The following is a 22737-nucleotide window of genomic DNA, read 5'->3' as shown; positions in this document are numbered from 1 at the left end:
GGCTTCTTTTTCTTCTACTAAAAGTGTCTTTTCCATCTTTACGATGTAATTTATTCTATTTAGGGTGTTAGGCTAGCCTAGTGCATGTCCCATGTATTGTACAGCCTGGTTCACGTTGGCCTTCCCACGGTTGTGTTGCTCGCGCTTAGGCCACTTGCGGTCACGTGTTCCATCGCACCTTCCCCTTCCCCTTCCCTCCCTACCAGGTATAGGGAGGCGCTGGGGGACCCCATTGGTTGTCATGACAACCTCAGTTGCCTTCCTCCCTCTCTCTCTGAGGTGGCCAGGGGTTCCTCCAGCGGGGGGTATAGGGTGACCACTCATAGGGTACCGGGTCTCCGAGCGGGTAGTTGTTGAGACGGGGAGGAGTAAGGCCACCCCCCCCCCCTCCCCCCCCTCTCTCTCCCGCCGTGTTACCCGCCGAGACCCTCCCCCCCCTTCCCCCCCTTAGTTGCTCAGCCACCTTCCCTTTCTATAACGAACGGAGCCTTCCGCCGCAGCCGGGGCACCTTTGGTTATAGATTACTGGCTCCGCCAGCGGGCGGGTGGTCACTACTAGTGGTCGGTTGCTTGCCTACTATATCCTTACATCTCTCCCCCGCTACCGGAAGGGAGCTTGCTTCTTACCCGGGCACTCTTCTAGTAGACGGGTGGAGAAAGGTTTGATATTATTGTTATTTTTAAGGATATACCCTAATTTTACGATGATTGTTTAATTTTATTATTCATATGTTTACCATCCCTGCCATTATCCGTCGTGGTTTCCTTTTACCACCACACCTGGTTAGATTCTATCTCTTGTCTCCGCCGCCAGCGGAGCAATAGCTTAGGACAACCAACCATTTTCTACCACACGTATTATGGCAGGCCTCTGGTTTTAAATCTAACTTTCTCGCTCCGGCACCAGCGGAGCAACTGTTAGGCTGTAAGTGTTCTCCTGATACTTATGTATCTTTCCACTTACAGGCTACCAACTGTCAGGTCCTGGGATGCAACGCGACGTTGTACTACCCCTGCGGGGGGGGGCACGATGAGTGCAGGTCTCACGCTCCATGTGCCCCCGCCGTACAAAAACGAGATGATTTCTGGCACCCGGAAGCCTGCGCCATCTGCCTACGACCTAGTCAGTCAAGCTGGTGGAGGGGGTAAGTCGATTATAGACTTCTTTATCATTTTACTAAGCACTCTTAGCATCAAGTTTGTTTTAACCCCACCCGTTTCCGCCATTAGAAGCTCATCTCACCTTTTCTTTCAGGCTGCTGGGGTGAGGGAGTCGCCCTTGCTACCCTGAAAGCGTGGGTAGGCGGCTTCGGGAAGAACGCCGCCAAAGGCCAGCCTTACATCCTAGACAAGAAGCTGGCCGTCCAGATCTTCCCCGCGGGCAAGTCAACAGGGTATGTTGACCCCTTGTCCGCAGGCCCCTCTCATAGCCTCCAATCCAGCAAGAAATGCAGCAATCTTCGGGGTCGTAGCCACACAGGAGTCGGTCCCGGACGTCGCTACCCTGGACCTCAACATTGAGCCTATGGCGGTAGGGGCAGAGGATTTGTTGGTTGAGGTAGGTGTGTCGGGCGCCCAAGGTCTTTCCTTGGGCGCTTCTGGATCTTCTCCTGTCCTTCTTCAAGCGCTTCTTTCCAAGGCTTTGTGGGATCTGAGATCCCTACCCGCTCTCCCGCTCTCTCTGTACCCCCAAAGGTGAAGGGACAGAGAGAACCGAAGACCCTAGTTAAGACGACTTCTAAGAAGTCATCTTCGTCTTCTTCGGCTAAGAAGTCTTCGACTTCTACGCTGACGCGGTGAAGCCAAGCCGAGCTCTTCTACTCGAAGAGCTCTAGAAGCAAGTCTCTAAGGAAAGCTCGCGCTCCCGCCGCGCCAATGCCTTCCTTCTCCGGCCTCCACCGCATCCACTCCGGTAACGCCGGTGGGAGGAGCGGGACCCAGCACCTTTGATCCCACTGCTTTCTCAGCAGTGGTGATGCAACAGGTGGGCGAGATGGTCGGCTCTCAAGTCTCCGCCCTGGGGACGAAATTTGAGCAGATGTTCGCACAACTGTCGAGCACTCTGTCTCAATCGGGCCAGTCCATCCAAGATCTCTCTAACAGAGTTAGAGAGAATGAGGACCGAGTAGCTGGGCTCTCTCAGGTCCCCCTTCCAGTCTCCCCAGTGACAAGTGCTGGTATTTTCCAGCTTCCGCCATACGATTCACTACCAGCTTTCTCTATGGAGAACCCATGGAGAGTAGCCGCTTACGCTCCGTTTAAGGATGGTATGATCTCTATCCCGGAGTGTGGAACTCGAAGGATTGAGGACTTCGAGTTTTATCCTCCGGGTTTTGACGCAGCCTTTCATCGGCTATGCTAAGGCTGACGTAGCGGCTCTTACTAGGGAAGACAAGATCTCTAGGGAGAATGTTCTCTACAGTAGGGATCATGCCCAACGTGAATGGGTTCACTGCCTTGAGGACTGGGAGTGCACAAACACCAAGCTCCAGGCCTATAAGAGTCCTTTCACTATTTTTTGCGACGGAAGAGGAGGCTTCTCTTCCGTTCGCTACAAAAAAAAATAGTAGAGACGACTCTTCAGGCAGTCCTCAAGGATGAGCCCATGCCACAGCTAAGGGAGGCGGAGTCTACTTCTCGCTTTTCCCAGCTTTTGGAGAATTGTGGGTGGGACTTGCCAGCCACGTTCACGCTTGGTAAGCTCAAACCGGACTGCGCCATGGACAGTTCGGCGAAAAGCTCCCAAGGAACTGCCTGATTCCTTGATTCAGGCGGAGTTCGACGCGCGAACTAGGTTTGGCAGGTCCCTCAATTCACTGATCATAACGGAGATGGCTGCTCTCTCGTATGGCACGGAACCTTGTTTGTTTAAGATCTTGGCCAAATCCCAGCTTCAGACGGTCAGACGGATGCTTTCGACTTCTTTCCAAGCTAGGAGGAATTGCCGAAGCACGTTCTCAGGAGTGCACTATTAGGCACGAGCCTAATAGACTCCTGGCTTCTAGCATGTGGGGAGCGGATCTCTTCCCAGAGTCCGCTGTAAATGAAGTACACCACGAGGCTGCTAGGCTCAACCAGAGCCTTAGAGCTAGGTGGGGTATTTCATCCAAGAGGAAACAAGAATCCGTCCCCACTGCTGGTAAGAAACCAAAGAAGTCTGGTAAAAGGTTCCAGCCTTACCAGAAACACCATCAACAGCAGCAATTTGTTCAGGCCGTCCCGGTTACAACAGGGACAACCTGCTACTTCTAAACAGAAACCATGCCCATCCTCCTGCTGTCTCCTCAATCACAACCTTCGACCTCCTACGCACTCTCGCCGGCCTTCAACCCTACGTATGAAGGTCAGGGCTACCCTCCCTTTAACAGACAATCGAGAGGTAGGGCGAGAGGCTACTTTCGCCAGCGTGGCGCAGGAAGGGCGACAGGAGCAAGCAGTTCAGAGGAGGGCGTGGTGGTCACCCGCCCATCAACAATGAGGCTCCCAGGTAGGAGGGAGGCTGTTCCTCTTCCGTCACAGGTGGGGGTTCAGCAATTGGGCACAGAAGCATAGTGTCCAAAGGATTGGGTTGGAGTTGGATCAAAGATCCTCCTCCAATCAAATCATTCCGCCAAATACCATCAAAGGAATTGACAGATTACGCGGAGGAAAACACTCCTTCAGAAAGGAGCTATTGCGAGAGTCAAGCATCTAAAATTTCAAGGTCGCTTATCAGCGTGCCAAAGAAAGGCTCAACAAAAAGAAGGGTAATCTTAGACTTGTCAAAGCTAAACTCTTTCATTCGTTGCGACAAGTTCAAGATGCTTTCCCTCTCGCAAGTAAGGACCTTACTTCCGCGTGGAGCCGTCACATGCTCCATCGATCTTACAGACGCATACTATCATATCCCTATAGCCAGACACTTCCGCCCATTCCTAGGATTCAGGCTAGAAATCAGACATTCTCATTCAAAGTGATGCCCTTCGGTCTGAATGTAGCCCCCCAGGGTATTCACGAAAATAGCAGAAGTGGTTGTGCAGCAATTGAGACTCAGGGAATCATGGTAGCAGCATACCTCTACGATTGGTTGATCTGGGCACCAACTGTCGAGGAATGTCTCAAAGCCACCAAAAAGGTAGTTCACTTTCTGGAACATCTGGGGTTCCAGATAAACAAAACGAAATCCAGACTTACCCCGAGTCCTCGTTTCAGTGGCTGGGAATCCAATGGGATTTGTCTTCCCACAATCTGTCAATTCCAGTGGCCAAAACGGAAGGAAAATAGCAAAATCTGTCAGGCATTTCTCAAATGCAAACAAACATCAAGGAGAAACCAGGAAAGAATCCCTAGGGTCCCTTCAGTTTGCTTCGGTAAACAGATATACTCCTGAAAGCAAGGCTAAAAGATATAAATCTAGTTTGGCGATCGAGAGCAAACGCCAAATCTCGAGACAAGTGTCAGTAATTCCACAGATCCTTCGCATCAACTCCGTCCATGGTCAAAAGTAAAGAACTTAGCCAAAGCGGGTACCCCTTCTATATCCCCTTCCAGTGTTAACCATTCACACGGATGCCTCCCTGTCCGGGTGGGGGGGATATCTCAGTGCAAACAGGTTCAGGGGACTTGGTCAGTTCAATTTCGCCAGCTCCACATAAACGTTCTGGAAGCAATGGCAGTATTTCTTACCTTGAAGAGACTGCTTCCCAAAAAAGTCTCATCTAAGGCTAGTTTTGACAGTGCAGTGGTAGTTCATTGCATCAACAGAGGAGGGTCCAAAATCCGAAGAGAACCATGTCATGATAGCCATCTTTGCCCTAGCAACAAACACAAATGGCATCTGTCCGCCACTCACCTGGCGGGGTAAGAAATGTGATAGCAGACGCTTTGTCCCGGTCAGTTCCTCTGGAATCAGAATGGTCCCTAGACGACGGGTCATTCCAGTGGATATGCCGGAGAGTCCCAGGTCTCCAAGTAGATCTCTTCGCCTCACAAGCGACAAGCTCCCTTGCTATGTGGGCCCCCAACCTGGACCCTCTGGCTTATGCCACGGACGCCCTGTCGTTAGATTGGGATCAGTGGAGAAAAAATTTATGTTTTTCCTCCATGAATCTTCTCTTGAAAGTCTTAAGCAAGCTGAGGACCTTCAAGGGAATAGTAGCTCTGATTGCACCGGACTGGCCCAAGAGCAACTGGTATCCTCTTCTTCTGGAATGGTCTCCGACCTCAACGGATTCCCAATCCCAAGCTGTCACAATCAGTACAAATGAGGACTGTGTTCGCTCCTCAGGAATTCTTCAGACCCTAACTTTATGGACTTCATGAAGTTTGCGGCTAATAAAGATGCTAATATTGATCCACAAAATATTCTCTTCCTAGAATCAGATAAGAGAGAGTCAACTATTAGACATATGACTCAGCTGTTAAAAAATTAGCATCCTTCTGAAAGAATCAAACACTACAACCATGACAGTTAATCTAGCTATATCCTTTTTCAGATCCTTGTTTGAAAAAGGTTTGGCAGCTAGCACTATTACTACTCATAATCGGCTTTGAAAGAAGATCTTTCAGTTAGGTTTTCAGATAGATCTGACTGAATCTTATTTCACGTCTATTCCTAAAGCTGTGCTAGACTTAGACCTTCTCAAGGCCTACTGCAGTTTCATGGTTCTTAAATGATGTCCTCAAACTAGCTTCAGATACTGACAACTCGTCCTGTACATTCATAATGCTTCTTAGAAAGACATTATTCTTATTAAGCCTAGCTTCAGGAGCTAGAATTCAGAACTGCGGCCTCTATCCAGAGATGCGGGTTAGTGGAATTCCTCCCCTCAGGAGAAGTTCTGCTTGCTCCGGATCGTAGTTTTTTGGCTAAAAATGAGGATCCTCTTGCAAGGTGGGCCCCTTGGAAAGTCATCCCACTTCCGCAAGACCCTTCTCTTTGCCCAGTATCAACTTTAAGAGCCTTTCTATCTCGTGCATCCTCAGATCCTCAGGTCCTCTCTTCAATGAGGAGAGAAGGTGGTACTTTGTCAGTAAAAGTATTAGACAACAAATCCTTTACTTCATTAAACAAGCCAATCCTGATTCATTTCCAAAAGAACATGACATCAGGGGAGTAGCCACCTCAAATAATTACTTTCAAATATGAAACTTTGAGGATCTTAAAAAGTATACTGGATGGAAATCTCCGACAGTCTTTAAACGTCATTATCTAAAGTCCTTGGAATCTTTAAAATTTTCAGCAGTAGCAGCGGGAAACATTGTTTCTCCTGATACTGTATAGTAGTTGTAGTACAGATCCAGGTCTCCTTTCTACCTACCTCATCCAACATGCCTCACTCTATCGCCATGCTACTCGGATATCATAGCCTTAGCCGCGAAATCATATTAGTGGATTGTCCCTAATTTTTTTGCTAGGGACAATCCACACCTTGTACTGATAATGTACTTCAGTGTAACCTACCCTTATTTTTATGCTAGGGTAGGACACAATGTGTTTGTATATTTTGTAAATAAGTTATCTAAGTAAATCTATTTTGTTAAAATTACACTGCATTATTATAATTTACTGTGTTTATTGTAATTTTAAGTACTTTACATTACTAACTTTCGTTTATGTTACTGTTTAAAATAAGTTAGACTTAAGTACTTATTATATGCTGTAATTGATTTACTTATATTATATCCCTCATTTTACAACTGCTTTTCATTTGTCCTTTTTTCCCATCTTGTCTGTTTCTCTGGTACTCTTTCATAGGCCGACACAGCTGAGCCCAGAAAATGGGATTTTGACGAAGGAAAAATCTATTTCTGGGTGATTGGCTCGTGTCGCCCTATGAAACCCACCCTGTGATTGTTTGGCCCCGCCCCCCCCTGCAGGACAAGATGTTTTTAGATTAAGGATGTCCGCTAGGGGCGCTGTTGTCCGTGGCGTCCTCTAGTAGTAGTAGTAGCGGCCGCATCACCTGTTGGTATCAGCTCTCTCTTGTGGGGATTCTGATTGGAAGTTCTAATTGGTGAATGTCTCGTGGTAGTGTTCCCACTCGCCCCTATTGCCATACCGACACTTCTTTTTAAGAGTGAGCGAGTCAGTTTTACTGACATTTTCTTAATTTTGTTTTTCTCTGTAATTTTAGATTAATTTTACCTAGAAAGAATGATATTAAGGATCCTTTTCTAGGGGCGACACGAAGCCAATCACCCAGAAATAGATTTTTTCCTTCGTCAAATCCTTTTTTCTTTAGTTCCCGTAATCCAGAGACTCTGCTCAAATATCATTGTATAAAACTGAGTTGTTGGATATTGGTTTATCTATCCTCTAACAGGCATTGGTCCACTTACTGTAGATATTTCTTCTTGGAGGTGGACTGGTGGGTTATCACCCAGCCAGTTAGGATGTCTATACTCCCACCAAGTATAAGTCTATTCTATTGTTAAGACCAAAGGTTTGTTTCGCATATGACCAAATGACAAATTTTTTAAAACAATTTGTATCTTTCATAGCTAACAAACCTGAGGTCTTAACGTTTTCCTGCCCACCTCTAGCTGCCCCTCTGTCATCTTATGACATCCTGGGTTGAGAAAGACTAACATGATGGAGTGGGTTGCGCAGTCTTTGACCATCACCCAATATGTGCACGCATTACCAGATTTCACAGATTCCTTGCTTTACAATCTGATTGTTTAACTGGTTCCAGGTAGGCGCTTGAAAATTATACTATTGTTAAGACCTCAGGTTTGTTAGCTATGAAAAATACATATTGTTTTAAAAAGTTGTCATATTTATCATACAAAAAACATACACCTACGAGAGAGAGAGAGAGAGAGAGAGAGAGAGAGAGAGAGAGAGAGAGAGAGAGAGAGGAGAATTATTTTTATTATATGATATATTTTAATCCTATTGAATTTAATACAGTATTAATCATATCAATACGTATTTGAAAATTAGTAAATCACTTTTGTATAATAAAATGTATCTAATCATAAAAATAACATCAAAATACACTAATCAGTGAATACTTATCAATGGAAAAACCCGCAAATAAGCGAGTCCTGCCACAAATAATATTCAGGTAAGTCCCACAGAAAAATCCGCAAATAGACAAGTCCACGATCTCGAGAGCGCGAATACGGGGGGTTGACCGTTCAGTTTTTAGAGGATTGTTTTTTAACCATTTGTTTCCAGCTGGTGCCAGAAAATTTATCCTATTATTCAGACCGAAGGTTGTTCTCCATATGAAAAAACTGCATTAATGCAATAAATTTTACATATTGTTTCAAATGACAAAGTACAATACCATTATACTTACTTTAATATCTAACTTCTCTTTGTATCTTACCCATCATCTAACGTTTCACGACTACTAATGATGAGGGCATAAAAAGCATTATAAGGAGAAGACCCTGAAACAATGGAGGTACATCAACTCCATGCTCTTACAAAAATAAAACGTTAACATAAAAGAAAAACTCTCACTGCTTTGTTAATAAACTAATATGCATATGCTCCAATGGCTGTACCATAAGTAACAAAGTAAGTCACAGGTTCCATGATATCCCAGGAGTACTCCCACCAGGTTAATCTGGCAAGGAACCCAAACTGAAGTGCCATGTAGCCAAGACCAGCCCCAGCTAAAATGGTGGTGCGTCTCTCAGCGGCACTTACTAGGTTTTCACGTTTCTGTTAAAGTATAACTATCAGAACAATGATGCTCATTTCACAGTTACTAAGATGTTACATCTAAATGCTCTCTAGAACAATTCCCAAAATATCTTACTGCAAAGTACTGATTACACAAATTCATGACTTTATTTTTTACACTAATGAAAGACAATTGTCAAAACTCCATTGTAGCAAAGCACCAACTTCAAGTAAATTTAATTTAGGAAGTGTAGTTTAATGACAACAAGAAAACACCTTATTTAGCCTTAAGTGCTCAGCATTCCATCACTGCAAAACCATTTTCAACACTCAGAAACAAATTCAAAAGAACTTGCTGTATTTTTATCAGTATTGTACATATATCACTACATATTAAAAACAGGGGAAATAAAGTCTGCCACTAACATGGTTTTACAGTGGTCCTCTTATTCTGAAAATAAATCACAATTTTATATATAATTATGGCATTTAATGAGTTACCTTTTCCAAAGGCGCAAGTTGTGTTTTTATTTCCTCTATTTGTGCGAGGATTTCACGTTCCTTCATAACCTGATGCTGATCTACATTAAGGGCCATGTACAACTTGTTCACCAGATGTCGAACATCTCCCATGTCACTAAGCTCTTCCTACAGAATAGATAATTGCAATGAAGTTTCCAATATTTCAAAATCAGTAAATATACAAGAAAAAATAGCATTCACAACAAAATCTACTGATAATTTTTTTGGATATTACAGATCTGTTATGTGTGGTCTCTGCTGCATTATAATGATTACGGACCCATATGGATTAACTAACAATTGTAAAATGAAACGCATGAAATATTTTCGCTAAAGCTAAATGCAGTTACTGTAATGGAAAATACAATATATGAGGTATTTTAAAAGCACAAAAAATTTTCCATCTCTATTCTGACACGTAACTATCCAGCGTACAAATACGTAATACGTACTTAAACTTTTGTTCTCTTTCTACTACAAAAATGGATAACTAACAGAAAGTAAAAATAAAAAATTAAAGAAACTTTTTAATCATCAGGCTTGATAGAGGCTTATGTTTATATTACATACATACGTGAATGCGATTCAAAATTCAATTTTATAATCCCTTAGACACTACAGCATTTAAAGGTTTCTGCCAACAGTTTAGAGAGAAAAATTTCAGGAGCACTTTATAAAATGAACTCATAGCAAAAGTGAGGTATGTAACAGTCTACACATCAAAAATAAAAGAAAGCAAGAAATAGTAAAAGGAAGGCATGTTTACCTCTGAAAAACTATGACTGGTATTAATTTATTCCTGTTGCTTGTGGAGAAATCATTGATTTCATATCTTTCCACAAGGATAACACGGAACAACTGACACAAAACTGAAAAATATCAGTTTCAAAATGAAAGGGTTTGAATGAAGTGTTCCTCGGGGTTCTTTTCTCTCACTTACTCTTATCTTTTTTCAATGACCTTCCTCAGTCTACCTCTTCACATATGTAAGCTTTTGCTGGTGAATCCACCCTCCACACATCTAACTTCACCTCACAGCCATTCTATCCTCTGTCGTTAGCAATCAGTTCCACTTGTTCCTTCTTAAATTGTCACCTCTCATCTTCAGAGCATATCTGAATTGAGAGTCTTATTAATCATTCAATACTGTAATGTTAAATAATTCAGACAGTTTCTATGTATTTCTTTCACTACTCCCCCATCCACTTCTGTTCTGGTATTCAAAACAAAATCTAACCTCTTTCGTCCATCAATATTCTGCCATTCAAACTGTTCCACTATTGTCTAGGAAGGGTCCACAGTTCACATGTTAAGCCTGTTTCTAATATAATTTGGCAATAAATTTACTTGCTTTAGCTATATTTATTTGTCTTCATTCCGGTCATTAGTGAAATTTGCTTTATGTACCTCCATGTGAAATGTTGCTCTTATATCTGGGGTGCTCCCTCCATATTTCCCTTCTAAACAGGACTGAATCAGTAGTAATGCGGCCTTATTCTTTCTTTTCTACAGGTACTATCTTTGTAAGCATTCCATTGATCTGAAGTAAAAAATTCACACGCTTCATTGAAGCCCGGGTAAAGATTAAAGTCCCCTCATGCATTTACCACTCTTCCATTTCCTAATAAGGATCATAGATTTTCTTGACTTTTCTTGACGTTGACCCCCTGATAAGGGAAGGAAACATTTTGGATATTTTTAATTTGGTTTACAATGCTAACCCTACAAATTTGTCATCGATTCCATGTTTGCGCAAACAATGAGCAAGGATGAATTTGCAGGTGTAGCAAAATAAGCCACAGAAAATATCCAAAATGTTTCCCACCATAATCAAGTGCCAGAAGTCAAGGGGTCCCCTTTGAAAACAAGGATGTTAAGGCCAGAAAATTAAAAGCGGTGGAAAGCATTTGGGACTTTTAATCTTTAGAGAATAGAAATTGGAAATAAAACTGGCAAAAAGTACACATGATATTCCTCTGCTTACTGATTTTTATAATAGACAATTGCCTCTTCACTTTCTTAACTGGAGTACCTGATGGGCTCAAGTGAGCAGAAACATTGTCAACCATGGCCTATGGTACATAGGTTTGTTTTGTACAAGAACAGTTTTATCTATGATTCTCTGGTACATCACCTGCAAGGTTTTAGTAAAACATGAACAAAGTTTTTTATTGTACCAAAGGAACCTCTGATGCAAACAATGCATATTACCCAATAGTATGAAATCAACATTGTTTAGGATAAATAGTAACTAGGACTCCATATTCCCTGCTAATCCTGTGAACTTGAGGGAAAATCAAGATATGTACTAGAAAAGGTAATCAAAGGGAAATTGGAATTTAAAAAAAAGTTAAAACATTTCTCAGTGCAGCACCTGCACATATTTTGAGAAATTTAATTTGGTTCAACATTCCAATATTATAGAGCACTATTTGCTTGTACAGTTGTGACTGTTATACCACATGCCTAAAAAACGGGTGATAAGATTTTAATGAAATGTGCTAAAACATTTATAGGTTACTCCTGACAAAGGATTAATCTCAATGGATATCATTGAATATTTAGCATGGTTTCTATGGTAGAAGTCATCAATCTTCACGAAAACCCAATAAAAGTTAGTAATTATCTCACAGTATCCTGCTAACACAGTAACCAAACCAAAAGCATAATCTTGGTTGCAATGCTAATAGTTGTGATATTAAGAATCAGCAGTTTTAATGGGAACTTTGGAGCTTTTTTTCAAGAAATTTTAAAAAGTCATAGGAAAGTAGCATTGTACTAAAATGAATAAATTTCACTGGGTACACTGGGTAAGTCATTGGTTAAGTGCTAGGGTACCCTAAAATCATCTGATTAGGGAAGGGTAATAGCTTATAAAAGCTTATAAAGAAGATACAAAAACCAAGGAGCAATAACAGTGTATGAACTTTATTGAAATGAAAGTGCACAAATTATGGTGCTGTTACTTGCAGGAATACGAACTTGTTTCCATGTAAAAAAAAAATTAAATTAGGAAAAAAGAATGGTCTTCTATTGATGGATGCATACATGGTAGTTACAGCTAAAGGAACCATTTAGCTTCATCATAAAATAACAAGAAAAAAATACTGAGTGATCAGATGTGGTATCAAAAATATCTGAAAAAAATTTATGTGATAATAATTAAAAATAAAAAAAATAAACGCATATAAGGTGAATATGTCTACAAAATCTTGATGACTTAAAAAAATGTGTGAAGTCAATACTATCATCTTCCCATTGAATTAAAATAATTAACTGACCTCAATAGAGTTACCTGTTTTGCTTTAAAAAAAAAGATGGGCCAGTGGACCATACTATGTTCCAATGTCATCAATCAATTCTAGTAAGGCTATTGCAATAAAATACTACTTGGTTAAATTTATAAGTCCACTTATGCATTTGTAAAGTTTATTACTGATGACAAGAATGGAGATATGTATTCAAAAATGCCCTTTCCTTTATGTATGACTGCACTGATTAAAGATTGCATCACATCAAATGGAAAACCTGATTTCAGTCACCACTGCCTATAGTATCATCATGTGCATACTGTAATATAGTCGAAATAGTGTTTGCTCCACTTCCAATATGATTAGAAATTTGCTATTACAATTCACAATGTCCTTTTGAAAATGCATGTATGTTAAGCAGCAAAGGAAGCAGTGCCAGGGTCTTAGGTGAGTATCATTGCGCATATCTTTGCTCATGTGCCTCATACACAATTGTCATTGGTGCAGTGCCTAACACTGCATCAATTAGCATTGGTTGACCATAGCAAGGACACTTACAGCAATTTTGCCTCCAGCCCCCTTTTCCAGTTATCATGTGGAGCCATTTTTGATGCCATATTGAGCTTGAGCAACTCTATAAGAATGTTCTGAACAACTGCACTGTGATTTTTGAAGTGGACACTGGTAACTGTAATTTTATCAAGGTATCGACTTTTCCTGGTTTGTACACTAATTATGGTAATTACAAAATTTGTTTCTAGTTTTCTTTCCTTTTTCCAATACAACATTTTTAGTTTTGTTTTTAGGTTTAAATTCTATGTGACATACAGGATATTCAATCATACTCGGGGTAAAAAATCATTGATATACACTGACAGGGTGGGTTGATTATGATGACTTGGAATGCATTTGCATTTCTATTCTTTAAATAAGAAATGTAATTTAGTATACAATAATCAACTAAATGATTGGTCCTGATGGAACACACACCAACTATATGCACAAGAGCTGATAGCATTCAATTTTTTGGGGTCCCAACAAAGGACAAGAGATCGAAACAAATATGTTGACTTTATCACCTTAATGTTATATATATAATAAGCAGATACTAGTACATATTCTCTTATGGATCAAGTAAGAAGTAACAGAACTTGCAAAAAACAAAAAATATCAAAGGAGTGCAAATGAATGTCTTTATCGAATACCAATACAGACCTGGATAACAATGAGTAGTAACAATCCAATAAATACCAAGCTTAAATTTCTCATGTATAAAAAAGTACGTAATGGAAGAAATTCAGATATTCTTAAGGAAAATTACCATGAATGTAACTCAAGCATGAAGACTCAAACTAAAACAGTGGAAAGCTGTGAACAGTGAAACAGTATTCCAGAATATTGCTTATATAAGCCCCAACATGGCATGAGGGCAATTAAATGATAGTAGTATTGATATGCTAACCAATTAGGTAAAACATAATTGAAAAGAGGAATGTTGATTGCTTCTAACTTCTTGGTCCACAAGTGGAAGATCATTCTTGAGTCTTTTAAAATAAAGGAAGAAATGTAATGAACATATTCAGTGAACCCAAAGAATATTTTAGTGTTCAAATAAATAACAATTTATCTCCTATTCTACTCTGAACATCTATAACATAGCAATATGATAATTTTCAATACACTCTCATTGCTTCATAAAAAAAAGATAGTATCTAGTTCCCTTTGGTTCCTTAATGGCAAACTGGATCACTTACATCTTAGTCTGCAACAGCCACAAAAGAACTCAGGGGTTGGGAGATGGTCACTAATTAAAAGGTATGAGATTAGTACATACTGACAGTGTTTTTAAAGAAATATTGAAACCTACAACGTACATGTGAAGAAGCTAAACTCCTATCCAAAAGAAGGGATACATAATGGAACCTGATGGAACCAGGGAGAGCATCTGAAGAAAATTAATGGAATCAAGAGGGCTCTGGGGATTAACAAAGTATGATGAGCAAGACAAGCACCTTGTTTGTAAAGTTAAGTAGTATATCTTAGTTTAACCAGACCACTGAGCTGATTAACAGCTCTCCTAGGGCTGGCCAGAAGGATTACATTAGATATTTTTACGTGGCTAAGGGCCAATTCATTACTTAGCAACAGGACCTACAGCTTATTGTGGGATCCGAACCACACCAAGAAATGAATTTCTATCACCAGAAACAAATTCCTCTGATTCCGCATTGGCAGAGTGGGGAATTGAACTCGGACCACCAGATCATTAGTCAAGCACGTAACCGACTCATCCAACAAAGAACTCCTTGTTTGTAAAATACAGATTATAATGTACTAGGTAAAAACTGAAGAAGGAAGATTGTGCACTTAATCCTGTTGTTGGACAGAGACAGGTGACCCAGAACAATATACTCAAGAAATTAAATCAAGGAAATCAAAAGGATGAGTTCCCTGAATCCTAGCCCCAACTGTTGAAACTTGTACTGTTTCCATCAGTTTTTATAGGAGAATCTAAAAACCTGTGGGTAGGACCCTGCAGCTGAAATCTAGAGATATTTTACTATCAAAATCAAATTAATTAGTAAAAAAAAATTAAAAACAATGTCCATTTCTCCATGATCCATTATTTTCACTAGGAGGCCTGTTCTTCATGCATACTCATGTATCATGAGGATGACGTGCAATGGCCGAAAGGAAATAATATTTTCAAAAACTTGTTTCTTAATTGGTTACCTTCTTTTTTCCCACCATATCCCTGCATTAAGGGGTCAGTTGCCTGATGCGCCTTCTCCACTGCCTTCTATCAAAGGCATCATCCTCCATCATATCTTCCTTCACTTTATCTTGCCATCTAATTCTCTGTCTACCTCTTGATCCTCTTCCTCTAACAAGTTCCTTCCAAGCCCTCTTCACTCCCTCCTTGTCATCCATCCTCAACACATCCCCAGACCACCTCAATCGTAATTCTCTTATTACCTCTGTAATCTTTACTAAGCCTGTCCTTCTTCTTATTTTGTCATTTTCAAATCTCTCAAGTTGCAATATTCCCATAATCCATCTCAGCTTTCTCATCACTGTTCTCTCAAGCTTTATTTCCTCTTTTCTTCTTAGAGCCCATGTTCCTGATACATACACTGCTCTTATCACTGTGCTACAGATCTTGACTTTTAGCTTGATTGGCATTTTCTTATCACAAACTACTCCACTACCTCTCTCCACTTCCCCCATGCAACTTTTATCCTACTATCAACTTCAGCCTTACATCCTTCCTCAGCCTTACATCCTCCCTCTTGGCTTAAAGTAGATCCTAAGTATATTTAAACTTTTCCACCTGTTTTATAATCAAGCCTCTTCTTTCTTGCATTACTATTCTGCCTCTTTATTCCCTACTGCTCACCAAAACCTCTGTTTTATTCACATTTACCCTTAAGCCACCCCTCTCTAAAGACTCCTGCCACTTTCCAACCCTTCTCTGTAGGTCTTCCTCATTTTCAGAAGTACTAGTCACCAAATCATTGGCATACTACAACTCCTGCACCCCTCATTCCTGATCTCTTCACTTAACACACACACCCATGAGCAGCACAAACAAAAATATCTTAACGCTGACCCCTGCTATAATCCAACACTAACTTCAAAGTTTCCGGTTTCTCCCAGGGGCGTCATTTCAGATTTTTGTTGGGGAGCAAAGATGGTTTGGGGAGCGAAGCGAGCTTAATCATTTATTTCTTTTAGCTATTCTATGCCCTTTTTGAAGCTATATAAACAAGGTATTTCAGCAAAAATTATATAGTGCTCCTACTACTGTTTGTTTATCTCATCATCACTGGTAGCTATTATAGTAGACAGACAAGGATCAAGAAATGCATTATTTCTAAGAAATTTCATATATTTATGATTGCACATTTAAAAAGAAAACATGCTGGTACTTCTTTGTGCTTGGGGGAGGGGGAATTAAGGCTGAAGGGGGGGGGGGGGTGTTGAGTCTTGGGGGGTGCCAGTTACCCCTCCCAAAGCCTCCAAATGATTGTCCCTGGTTTCCTCAACTGCTCGGAGACTTTCCTCTTCCTTCAACACCAAAACATCACTTCTCTTGGCAGTCTATCATATGCTTTCTCCAGGTCTATAAATGCCAACATAGAGCTCCTGGTTTCTCTCTAGCCTCTTTTCCTGTAGCTGTCTTACTATGAAGATGGGCATCCACTATCCCTCTTCCTCTCATGAATCCATACCGATGTTTCCTAATCTTTACAATCTCTCTTAATATCTCGTCCAGTATCCTCTCTAAAACTTCCAATCCATGCTCTGTTAGTTCAATTCCCCTGTAGTTACCACAATTTATGACATCTCCCTTCTACTTGTGTATGTATATATATATACCATTAGACTTTCCTCCCAGTCCCTTGGCATTCTTTCATCTTCCCATATTGCTTTTAATAAGTCCCGCATCCATTTCTCCCCCTCTACCTAGGTAATTTGATATGTAATTTCAATTTGGAACTCTGATGGACCTGGTGCTTTACCATTCTTCATTTTACTAATGCTCTCTCCACTTCTGTATAATGTATCTCCATCACTGTTCCTCTACCCTCTGTGCTTCCCCAATCTCCTCTCTCCTCATTTTCAGTATTTAAAAGTTGTTCAAATACTCTCTTCCGTCTCCTTTTAATGTCTTCATCTCTACAATATATTTCCATCTCTATCCATGATGACACCCAGTTTACCCAAATCCTGTCTCTGCCTTTTTCTCAAGTTTGAAATCTTATAGATATCCTTTTCTCCTTCTAATGTTCCTAGCCTTCCATTCAACAGCTCTGCCACCCTTCAAATAGGCCATATACCCTCCTTCTCCACATCTTTTCCTCTTCTCTGTACTGTTCCTCTACACTTGTGCATGCCTTACTTTCCAGTCCTTAAATGCTTTTGATTTTCTTTTAATTGATTCTTGCGCCTCTCCATTCCACCACCACTTTTCTCCTCTCAACACTTCATATCCGCTGGTTCTTCCGACCAGTTCCTCTGCTTCCCCCACACATATTTCTCTCATGTCTGCCCAGAAATTTTCCACTCTGTTACCTTGTCCTGATTCTACATTCCCCTTTCCAGCCATCTCTCACAGTCCTAACTGCTCCCCCTTTTTTCCTTTAATGGTCCCACATCTTAATTCTAAATCTCCTCTCTCTTTTTGGGTTTCCTACCTCTCATTTTAAAATCCATCACCATTAACACATTCTCCTCCCAAGATCACTTTGCTGTTCATAACATAGCTTTTTGTCAGTTCCTCTAACCAAGATGAACTCTATTTGGCCTCGCACCCTTCCACTTTCATAAGTCATCAAGTACTTATCTACCTTCTGAAACCACGTGTTCATACACGCCAATTCAAAACTCTGAGCCATCTCCAATATATAATCCCCATCTTCACTTCTAATTCCAAACCCATGGTCCCTGTGTACCTCCTCATACCCATCTCTTCTCTTTCCTATAATTAGTTTCTCCTCCTATCTCACTGTTCTAATGACATAAACTCTTGTCTAAATAACTCTTTCTCTGCACTTGGCACCCCCCCATCTGAGGAGTGTATGCTGATTGTATGTATGTACTTTGTCCCCCAATTATTATGGAATCTTTAAAAGCCTATCATTTACTTTCTTTAATTCTACTACTTTTTTCTTCCAGTTGTTACTTACTATAATTCCAACTCCATTTCTTCCCTCTCATGACCCATATAAAGAGTTTCCTATCTCTCTAGTCACACTCCCTTTCCACGTAGTCTCCTGCACACACGAGAAATCTATCCTCCTCCTCTCCATCACATCTATTATCTTCCTCAGTCTTCCTGCTAGAGTATGAATGTTCCATATACCTGCTTCTTATCTTCCACCCTTTCACTAATTTCTTTGACTGCAGGTCGTGACCCCTGTAGTAAGCCTTGCCTAATTATCATGCCAGTAGGGGGATTCTGATGTGTGTTGCTTACAGGGGATGCCCTAGCCACTTTCATATTCCTTAAAACATCAGGCATGGTTTATTGCTTGGTAAAAGGGTTTTTACGACCGCATACCCTTGCTGCCATCAACCACAGTTATTGGCAGTGGGCCCCACCTTTGACTGAAAAGTCCACCTGCAAGGCAGCAGTTTCCACAGTTACTGGCAGTGGGCCTAGTCTTTTACTAAAAAAAAGTAGAACTGCAAGGCAGCAGCTGTCCTTCAGTGGTAGTATATCCTTACACTCCTACCACAGAAGTACTGTTTCTTAATTGGTCATGAATAAAAATAAATTAAAAATACTTTAAACCTTTTTGGCCCTCTGACAGCTAAAACTGGACATAATAGGAAATCTTTCTCATTCCTTGCTTAATATGCTAGATAAAGAATAGGGAGCCAAAGAATTACCTGGAACTTATGATTTAGCTACAAAAGCAAAAGTGTATGAGTGTGACATCACTTACTAAATACAAGCAATAGATCTCAATAAAGTGGCTTGACGGTTTTGCAGTGGTAATTCCTAATCAAAATGCAGGGGGATTTTCTAAGCTCAGATCAAGAGATGAACCACAGTAAGGTCCTCAGAACTGAAAAACTTGGCTGAAGCTGAATGATTGCCCTAGACGAGATACACACATTCTTTTGCCTACATATGAAAACTAAAAATAGTGGGTTGGATAGGATCAAAGCCCTTTTCATCACAATATTCACAGATCTTCCCCTTTGGTGACAATTTTTGCTGCTCTTCCAGAAAAAATCATTTGCCAATGAAACCTTGCAAGTTGAAGGAATCACCTGAACGGAGAAAGAAAGATTCTTTGGTTGTCTACTAAGCGGGTGAATATATCTGAAAATGAATCCTGATGAGAACACGGAAGAGCTGATCTACTTCAGAACTTTGCCTAGTACAGGTCTGATTAGGTTGAAGGTGGGAAGATGTAGACTTACAAATAGTCCCAACTGTGCTATAAGCCTAATGATTGAAACCCTACCTCTAACCTTTATAATGGGTGACAATGTCAGTAAGCAAGACTTATTTTCATAAAGAGCTAATGAATCGGGGAATCATGAATGGACACATATGCGCCCTTGGTATGACTGAAGTACCAATTTCCTCAGAATATGTTGAAAAAGATATACTAGGTCCACTTTTGTTACCTGATACTCAAGAACCTGGAACAGAGGGGCTCTGTATCCTTTAATTGGCAAAATAAATAACTTTTTTTGACATCAAAGTCAAATAAGGAGATCAGCAGGTAGTAACACCTTAACTTAATAGATTCAACTGAACAGAATTATGTATTGATCAGCTGCAGTATTATCATGATTTTTTTCATCATTATTATCATGATTTTTTCCATGCTATAATTTTAGATATAAATTTTCACATAAGTCTCCTAAATTGAATGCTAAATGTAAAGTACATATTAATTTAGGTTAGTAACTAGTGTGTGGAAATAACCCTAAAACATCTGTTAAGTTGAAGTGCTAATGTACTGGGATAGTGACTCTGATTAGACAGATCCATCTCACTACACCAGTCAATGAATCTGTCCACTTTGACTGGTAGATTGCAATGGTTATGAGTGCAGCAATGTCTGATGTCTACATCATGACTTGCCAAAATCCTTGGCATCTTGATTCCATGCCTGATATACTCCAGCCTTAAAGATGTAATAGTTCCAGGTTATCAAAGTACCCTGAGATAGTCCACTAGAAGAAATGAAAAGGTAGGCAACCAATGTGCCTGTGGCCATAGGAAGTCATCCTGATTTGATCCAAGGCTCTGAGTTTTCTCATCACTTGTAAAATCAGCTTGGAAGGAGGGAAGGCAAACAGCTCTAAATAGTCCCAGCAGTGCAATATGGCTTCTAGACTCCAGGCTTTTGGATTTAACTTGGCATAGCTAATTGGAAGCTTGTGGTTCAGGCTGGTTATGGAAAAACCCACTCATGGACAGTCCCGCACACAGCTTCCATAGAATCTGCAAATTTCTTGGTCCTACAGCAACCACTCATAAAGCTGAGAAACTAGTATCTGCAATAACATTTTTCTACTCTTAGTGCAAAAAACCTCAAAATAATCTCTACAGTCAACCCCCGCTCTGAATTTGTGGCTTCACCTATTCGCGGATTTTTCTGTGGAACGGTATATAGTACATTATTCACGGAAAATTTGCCTATTCGCTTAATTTTTCTTTCATAGAGAAATATTCACTAATTAGTTGGTATTTTCATTTTTTAATGACTAAATATGTACATTTGTAATGATAAAACTATTCTTATTACAAAAATCATGGTATACCATTTTTGTTGGGTTTTTGGTGTTTGAACAATCTAAATAGGAACAATCTAAATAGGCAGTTATGTATACTGTAAGCATTTTTGGAAGGGTGTAAAGCATTTGCGGATTTTAGTTACTTTCATGTAGGTTGTGGTTCCTATCTCCTATGAATCCTGAGGGTACGACCGTATACCATTATCTCTGCCCAAAAAGATATCTTTCTGGGCTCAGCTCGTGTCGGCCTATGAAAGTATCCTTAATATAGCATTCTTTCTAGTAAAATTAGCCTAAAATTACCAGAGAAAAACAAAAATTAAGAAAATGTCAGTAAAACTGACTCGCTCACTCTTAAAAAGAAGTGTCGGTATGAAATAGGGGCGAGTGTGGAACACTACCACGAGACAGACACCAATTAGAAAACTTCCCTATCAAAATCCCCCCAAGAGAGAGCTGATACCAACGGGCGATGCAGCCTCTACTACTACTACTAGAGGGACGCCACGGACAGCAGCGCCCCTAGCGGTCATCCTTAATTTTTAGCGCCAGCATCTTGACGCTGTTTTCTCTTGTGCATTTACTATTGTGGATTTATCTCGTTTTCTAAGATGGAACGTTCAGCAATTGCCAACGTCTAAGTAAGTAACTCATAAGTAATATTTTATCAATAGTTTTATCTTCCGGGTACCAGTATTTTCCTTTTTATAGGTCATATACGGTTTCCCCGGTTGTCTCGTGGCGGCCATGCTGCCTCGTAAGAATTCCCGGTCCTCCATACTGGGACTTCTTATACTTATGGGCTTATTTTTCACGTTCATTGTTTACATCGAGTTTTAGCTAGTTTAGCCCTCTTACCATTCTCTTAGCTTGGTATTTAGGGCTATCATTATTTTATTCTGGCCCAGCATCCCGGCTCTTGCTCTACATCGGCTATCGCTGGCTCCGAGGTAGGCTACTGTTTCTTGGAATAGTTGCCATCCTCCTGGGCTTCTTTCTCTTTTCCTAAAAGTGTGTCTCTTCCACCTTTCGATGTATTTTATTATTATTATTATTATTTAGGGTGTTAGGCTAGCCTAGGGTTCTTGTTCCATGTATTGGTACAGCTTGGTTCACGTGGCCCTACCACGGTTGTGGTGATCGCGGCCTAGGCCACTAGGAGTCACGTGTTTCCATAGCACCTCACCCTGCCCCTTCCCTCCCTCTCTCTGATGTAGGGAGGAGCTGGGGGACCCTGGATTGTCATACACCTCTTAGCCTTCTCTCTCATTCCGGAGGTGCCGGCCGGGAGGTTCCACCAGCAGGGGTTTAGGGGGGCGACCACTAGGAGGTACCGGGTCTCCATACGGGTAGTTGGTGAGGTGGGGAGGAGTAGGCCATCCATTCCCTTCCCCCTTTCCTCGCTCCCCGCCGTGTTTCACCGGGACCTCCTTCCCCCCCTACCCTACCCATTACTCAGCCACCTCCCTTACGATACGAAAGGAGCCTTCCGTCGCAGCCGGGGCCCCTTTGGTTATAGGTTATTGGCTCCACTAGCGGGTAGGGTGGGTACTATGGATGGTCGTTTTTGCTTGCCTACTATATCCTTATATCTCTCCCCCGCTACCGGAAGGGAGGCTTACCCTTACCTACGCACTCTTCTAGTAGACGGGTGGAGAGTTGGTTTTGATGTTATTACTATACTATGTTTAAGGATATATACCCTAATTTAAGATGTTTTACAATGAATTGTGTTTTTTACTATTATGTTATCAACCATCCCCGTCATTTTACGTTGTGGTTTCCTTTACCACCACTCCTAGTTTGGTTGATTTTTTGTGCCTCCGCCACTGGCGGAGCCATAGACTTTCTTCCAACATGGTTACCACACGTATTTAGCAGGGCTCTGGTTTCATCTAACTTTATCGCTCCGGCACCAGCGAAGCATATGTTAGGACTGTAAGTATTACTCTGTACTCATGTACGTTTCTACTTACAGGCTACCAACTGTCAGGTCCTCGCTTGCAATGCGAGCGTTACATGACCCCTGCGGACACGATGAGTGCAGGTCTCATGCCCCGTGTGCCACCCTGTTCAACG

The 22737-nt window shown here is 41.1% G+C and overlaps 2 protein-coding genes across 12 annotated transcripts in view; both read right to left on the bottom strand.

The window, feature by feature from the left end:
* The window catches only part of LOC135221648 (calcium uniporter protein, mitochondrial-like), a 761453-nt gene that overhangs the window by 51803 nt on the left and 686913 nt on the right, over window positions 1–22737 (bottom strand). The window lies entirely within an intron of this gene.
* On the bottom strand, window positions 8471–10683 carry LOC135221400 (calcium uniporter protein, mitochondrial-like). The gene is made up of 3 exons (XM_064259183.1): window positions 10550–10683; window positions 9122–9268; window positions 8471–8659 (listed from the first exon to the last, which is right to left on the bottom strand). The coding sequence occupies exons 1-3, from the start codon at window positions 10553–10555 to the stop codon at window positions 8471–8473; spliced, it is 342 nt and encodes a 113-aa protein (XP_064115253.1). The 5' UTR covers window positions 10556–10683.

This window comes from Macrobrachium nipponense, chromosome 20 (genome assembly GCF_015104395.2).
Source record: "Macrobrachium nipponense isolate FS-2020 chromosome 20, ASM1510439v2, whole genome shotgun sequence".
Taxonomy (NCBI): Eukaryota; Metazoa; Arthropoda; class Malacostraca; order Decapoda; family Palaemonidae; genus Macrobrachium; species Macrobrachium nipponense.
Note: the sequence above shows the minus strand (reverse complement) of the source record. Positions and strands in the feature narration are given on the sequence as shown.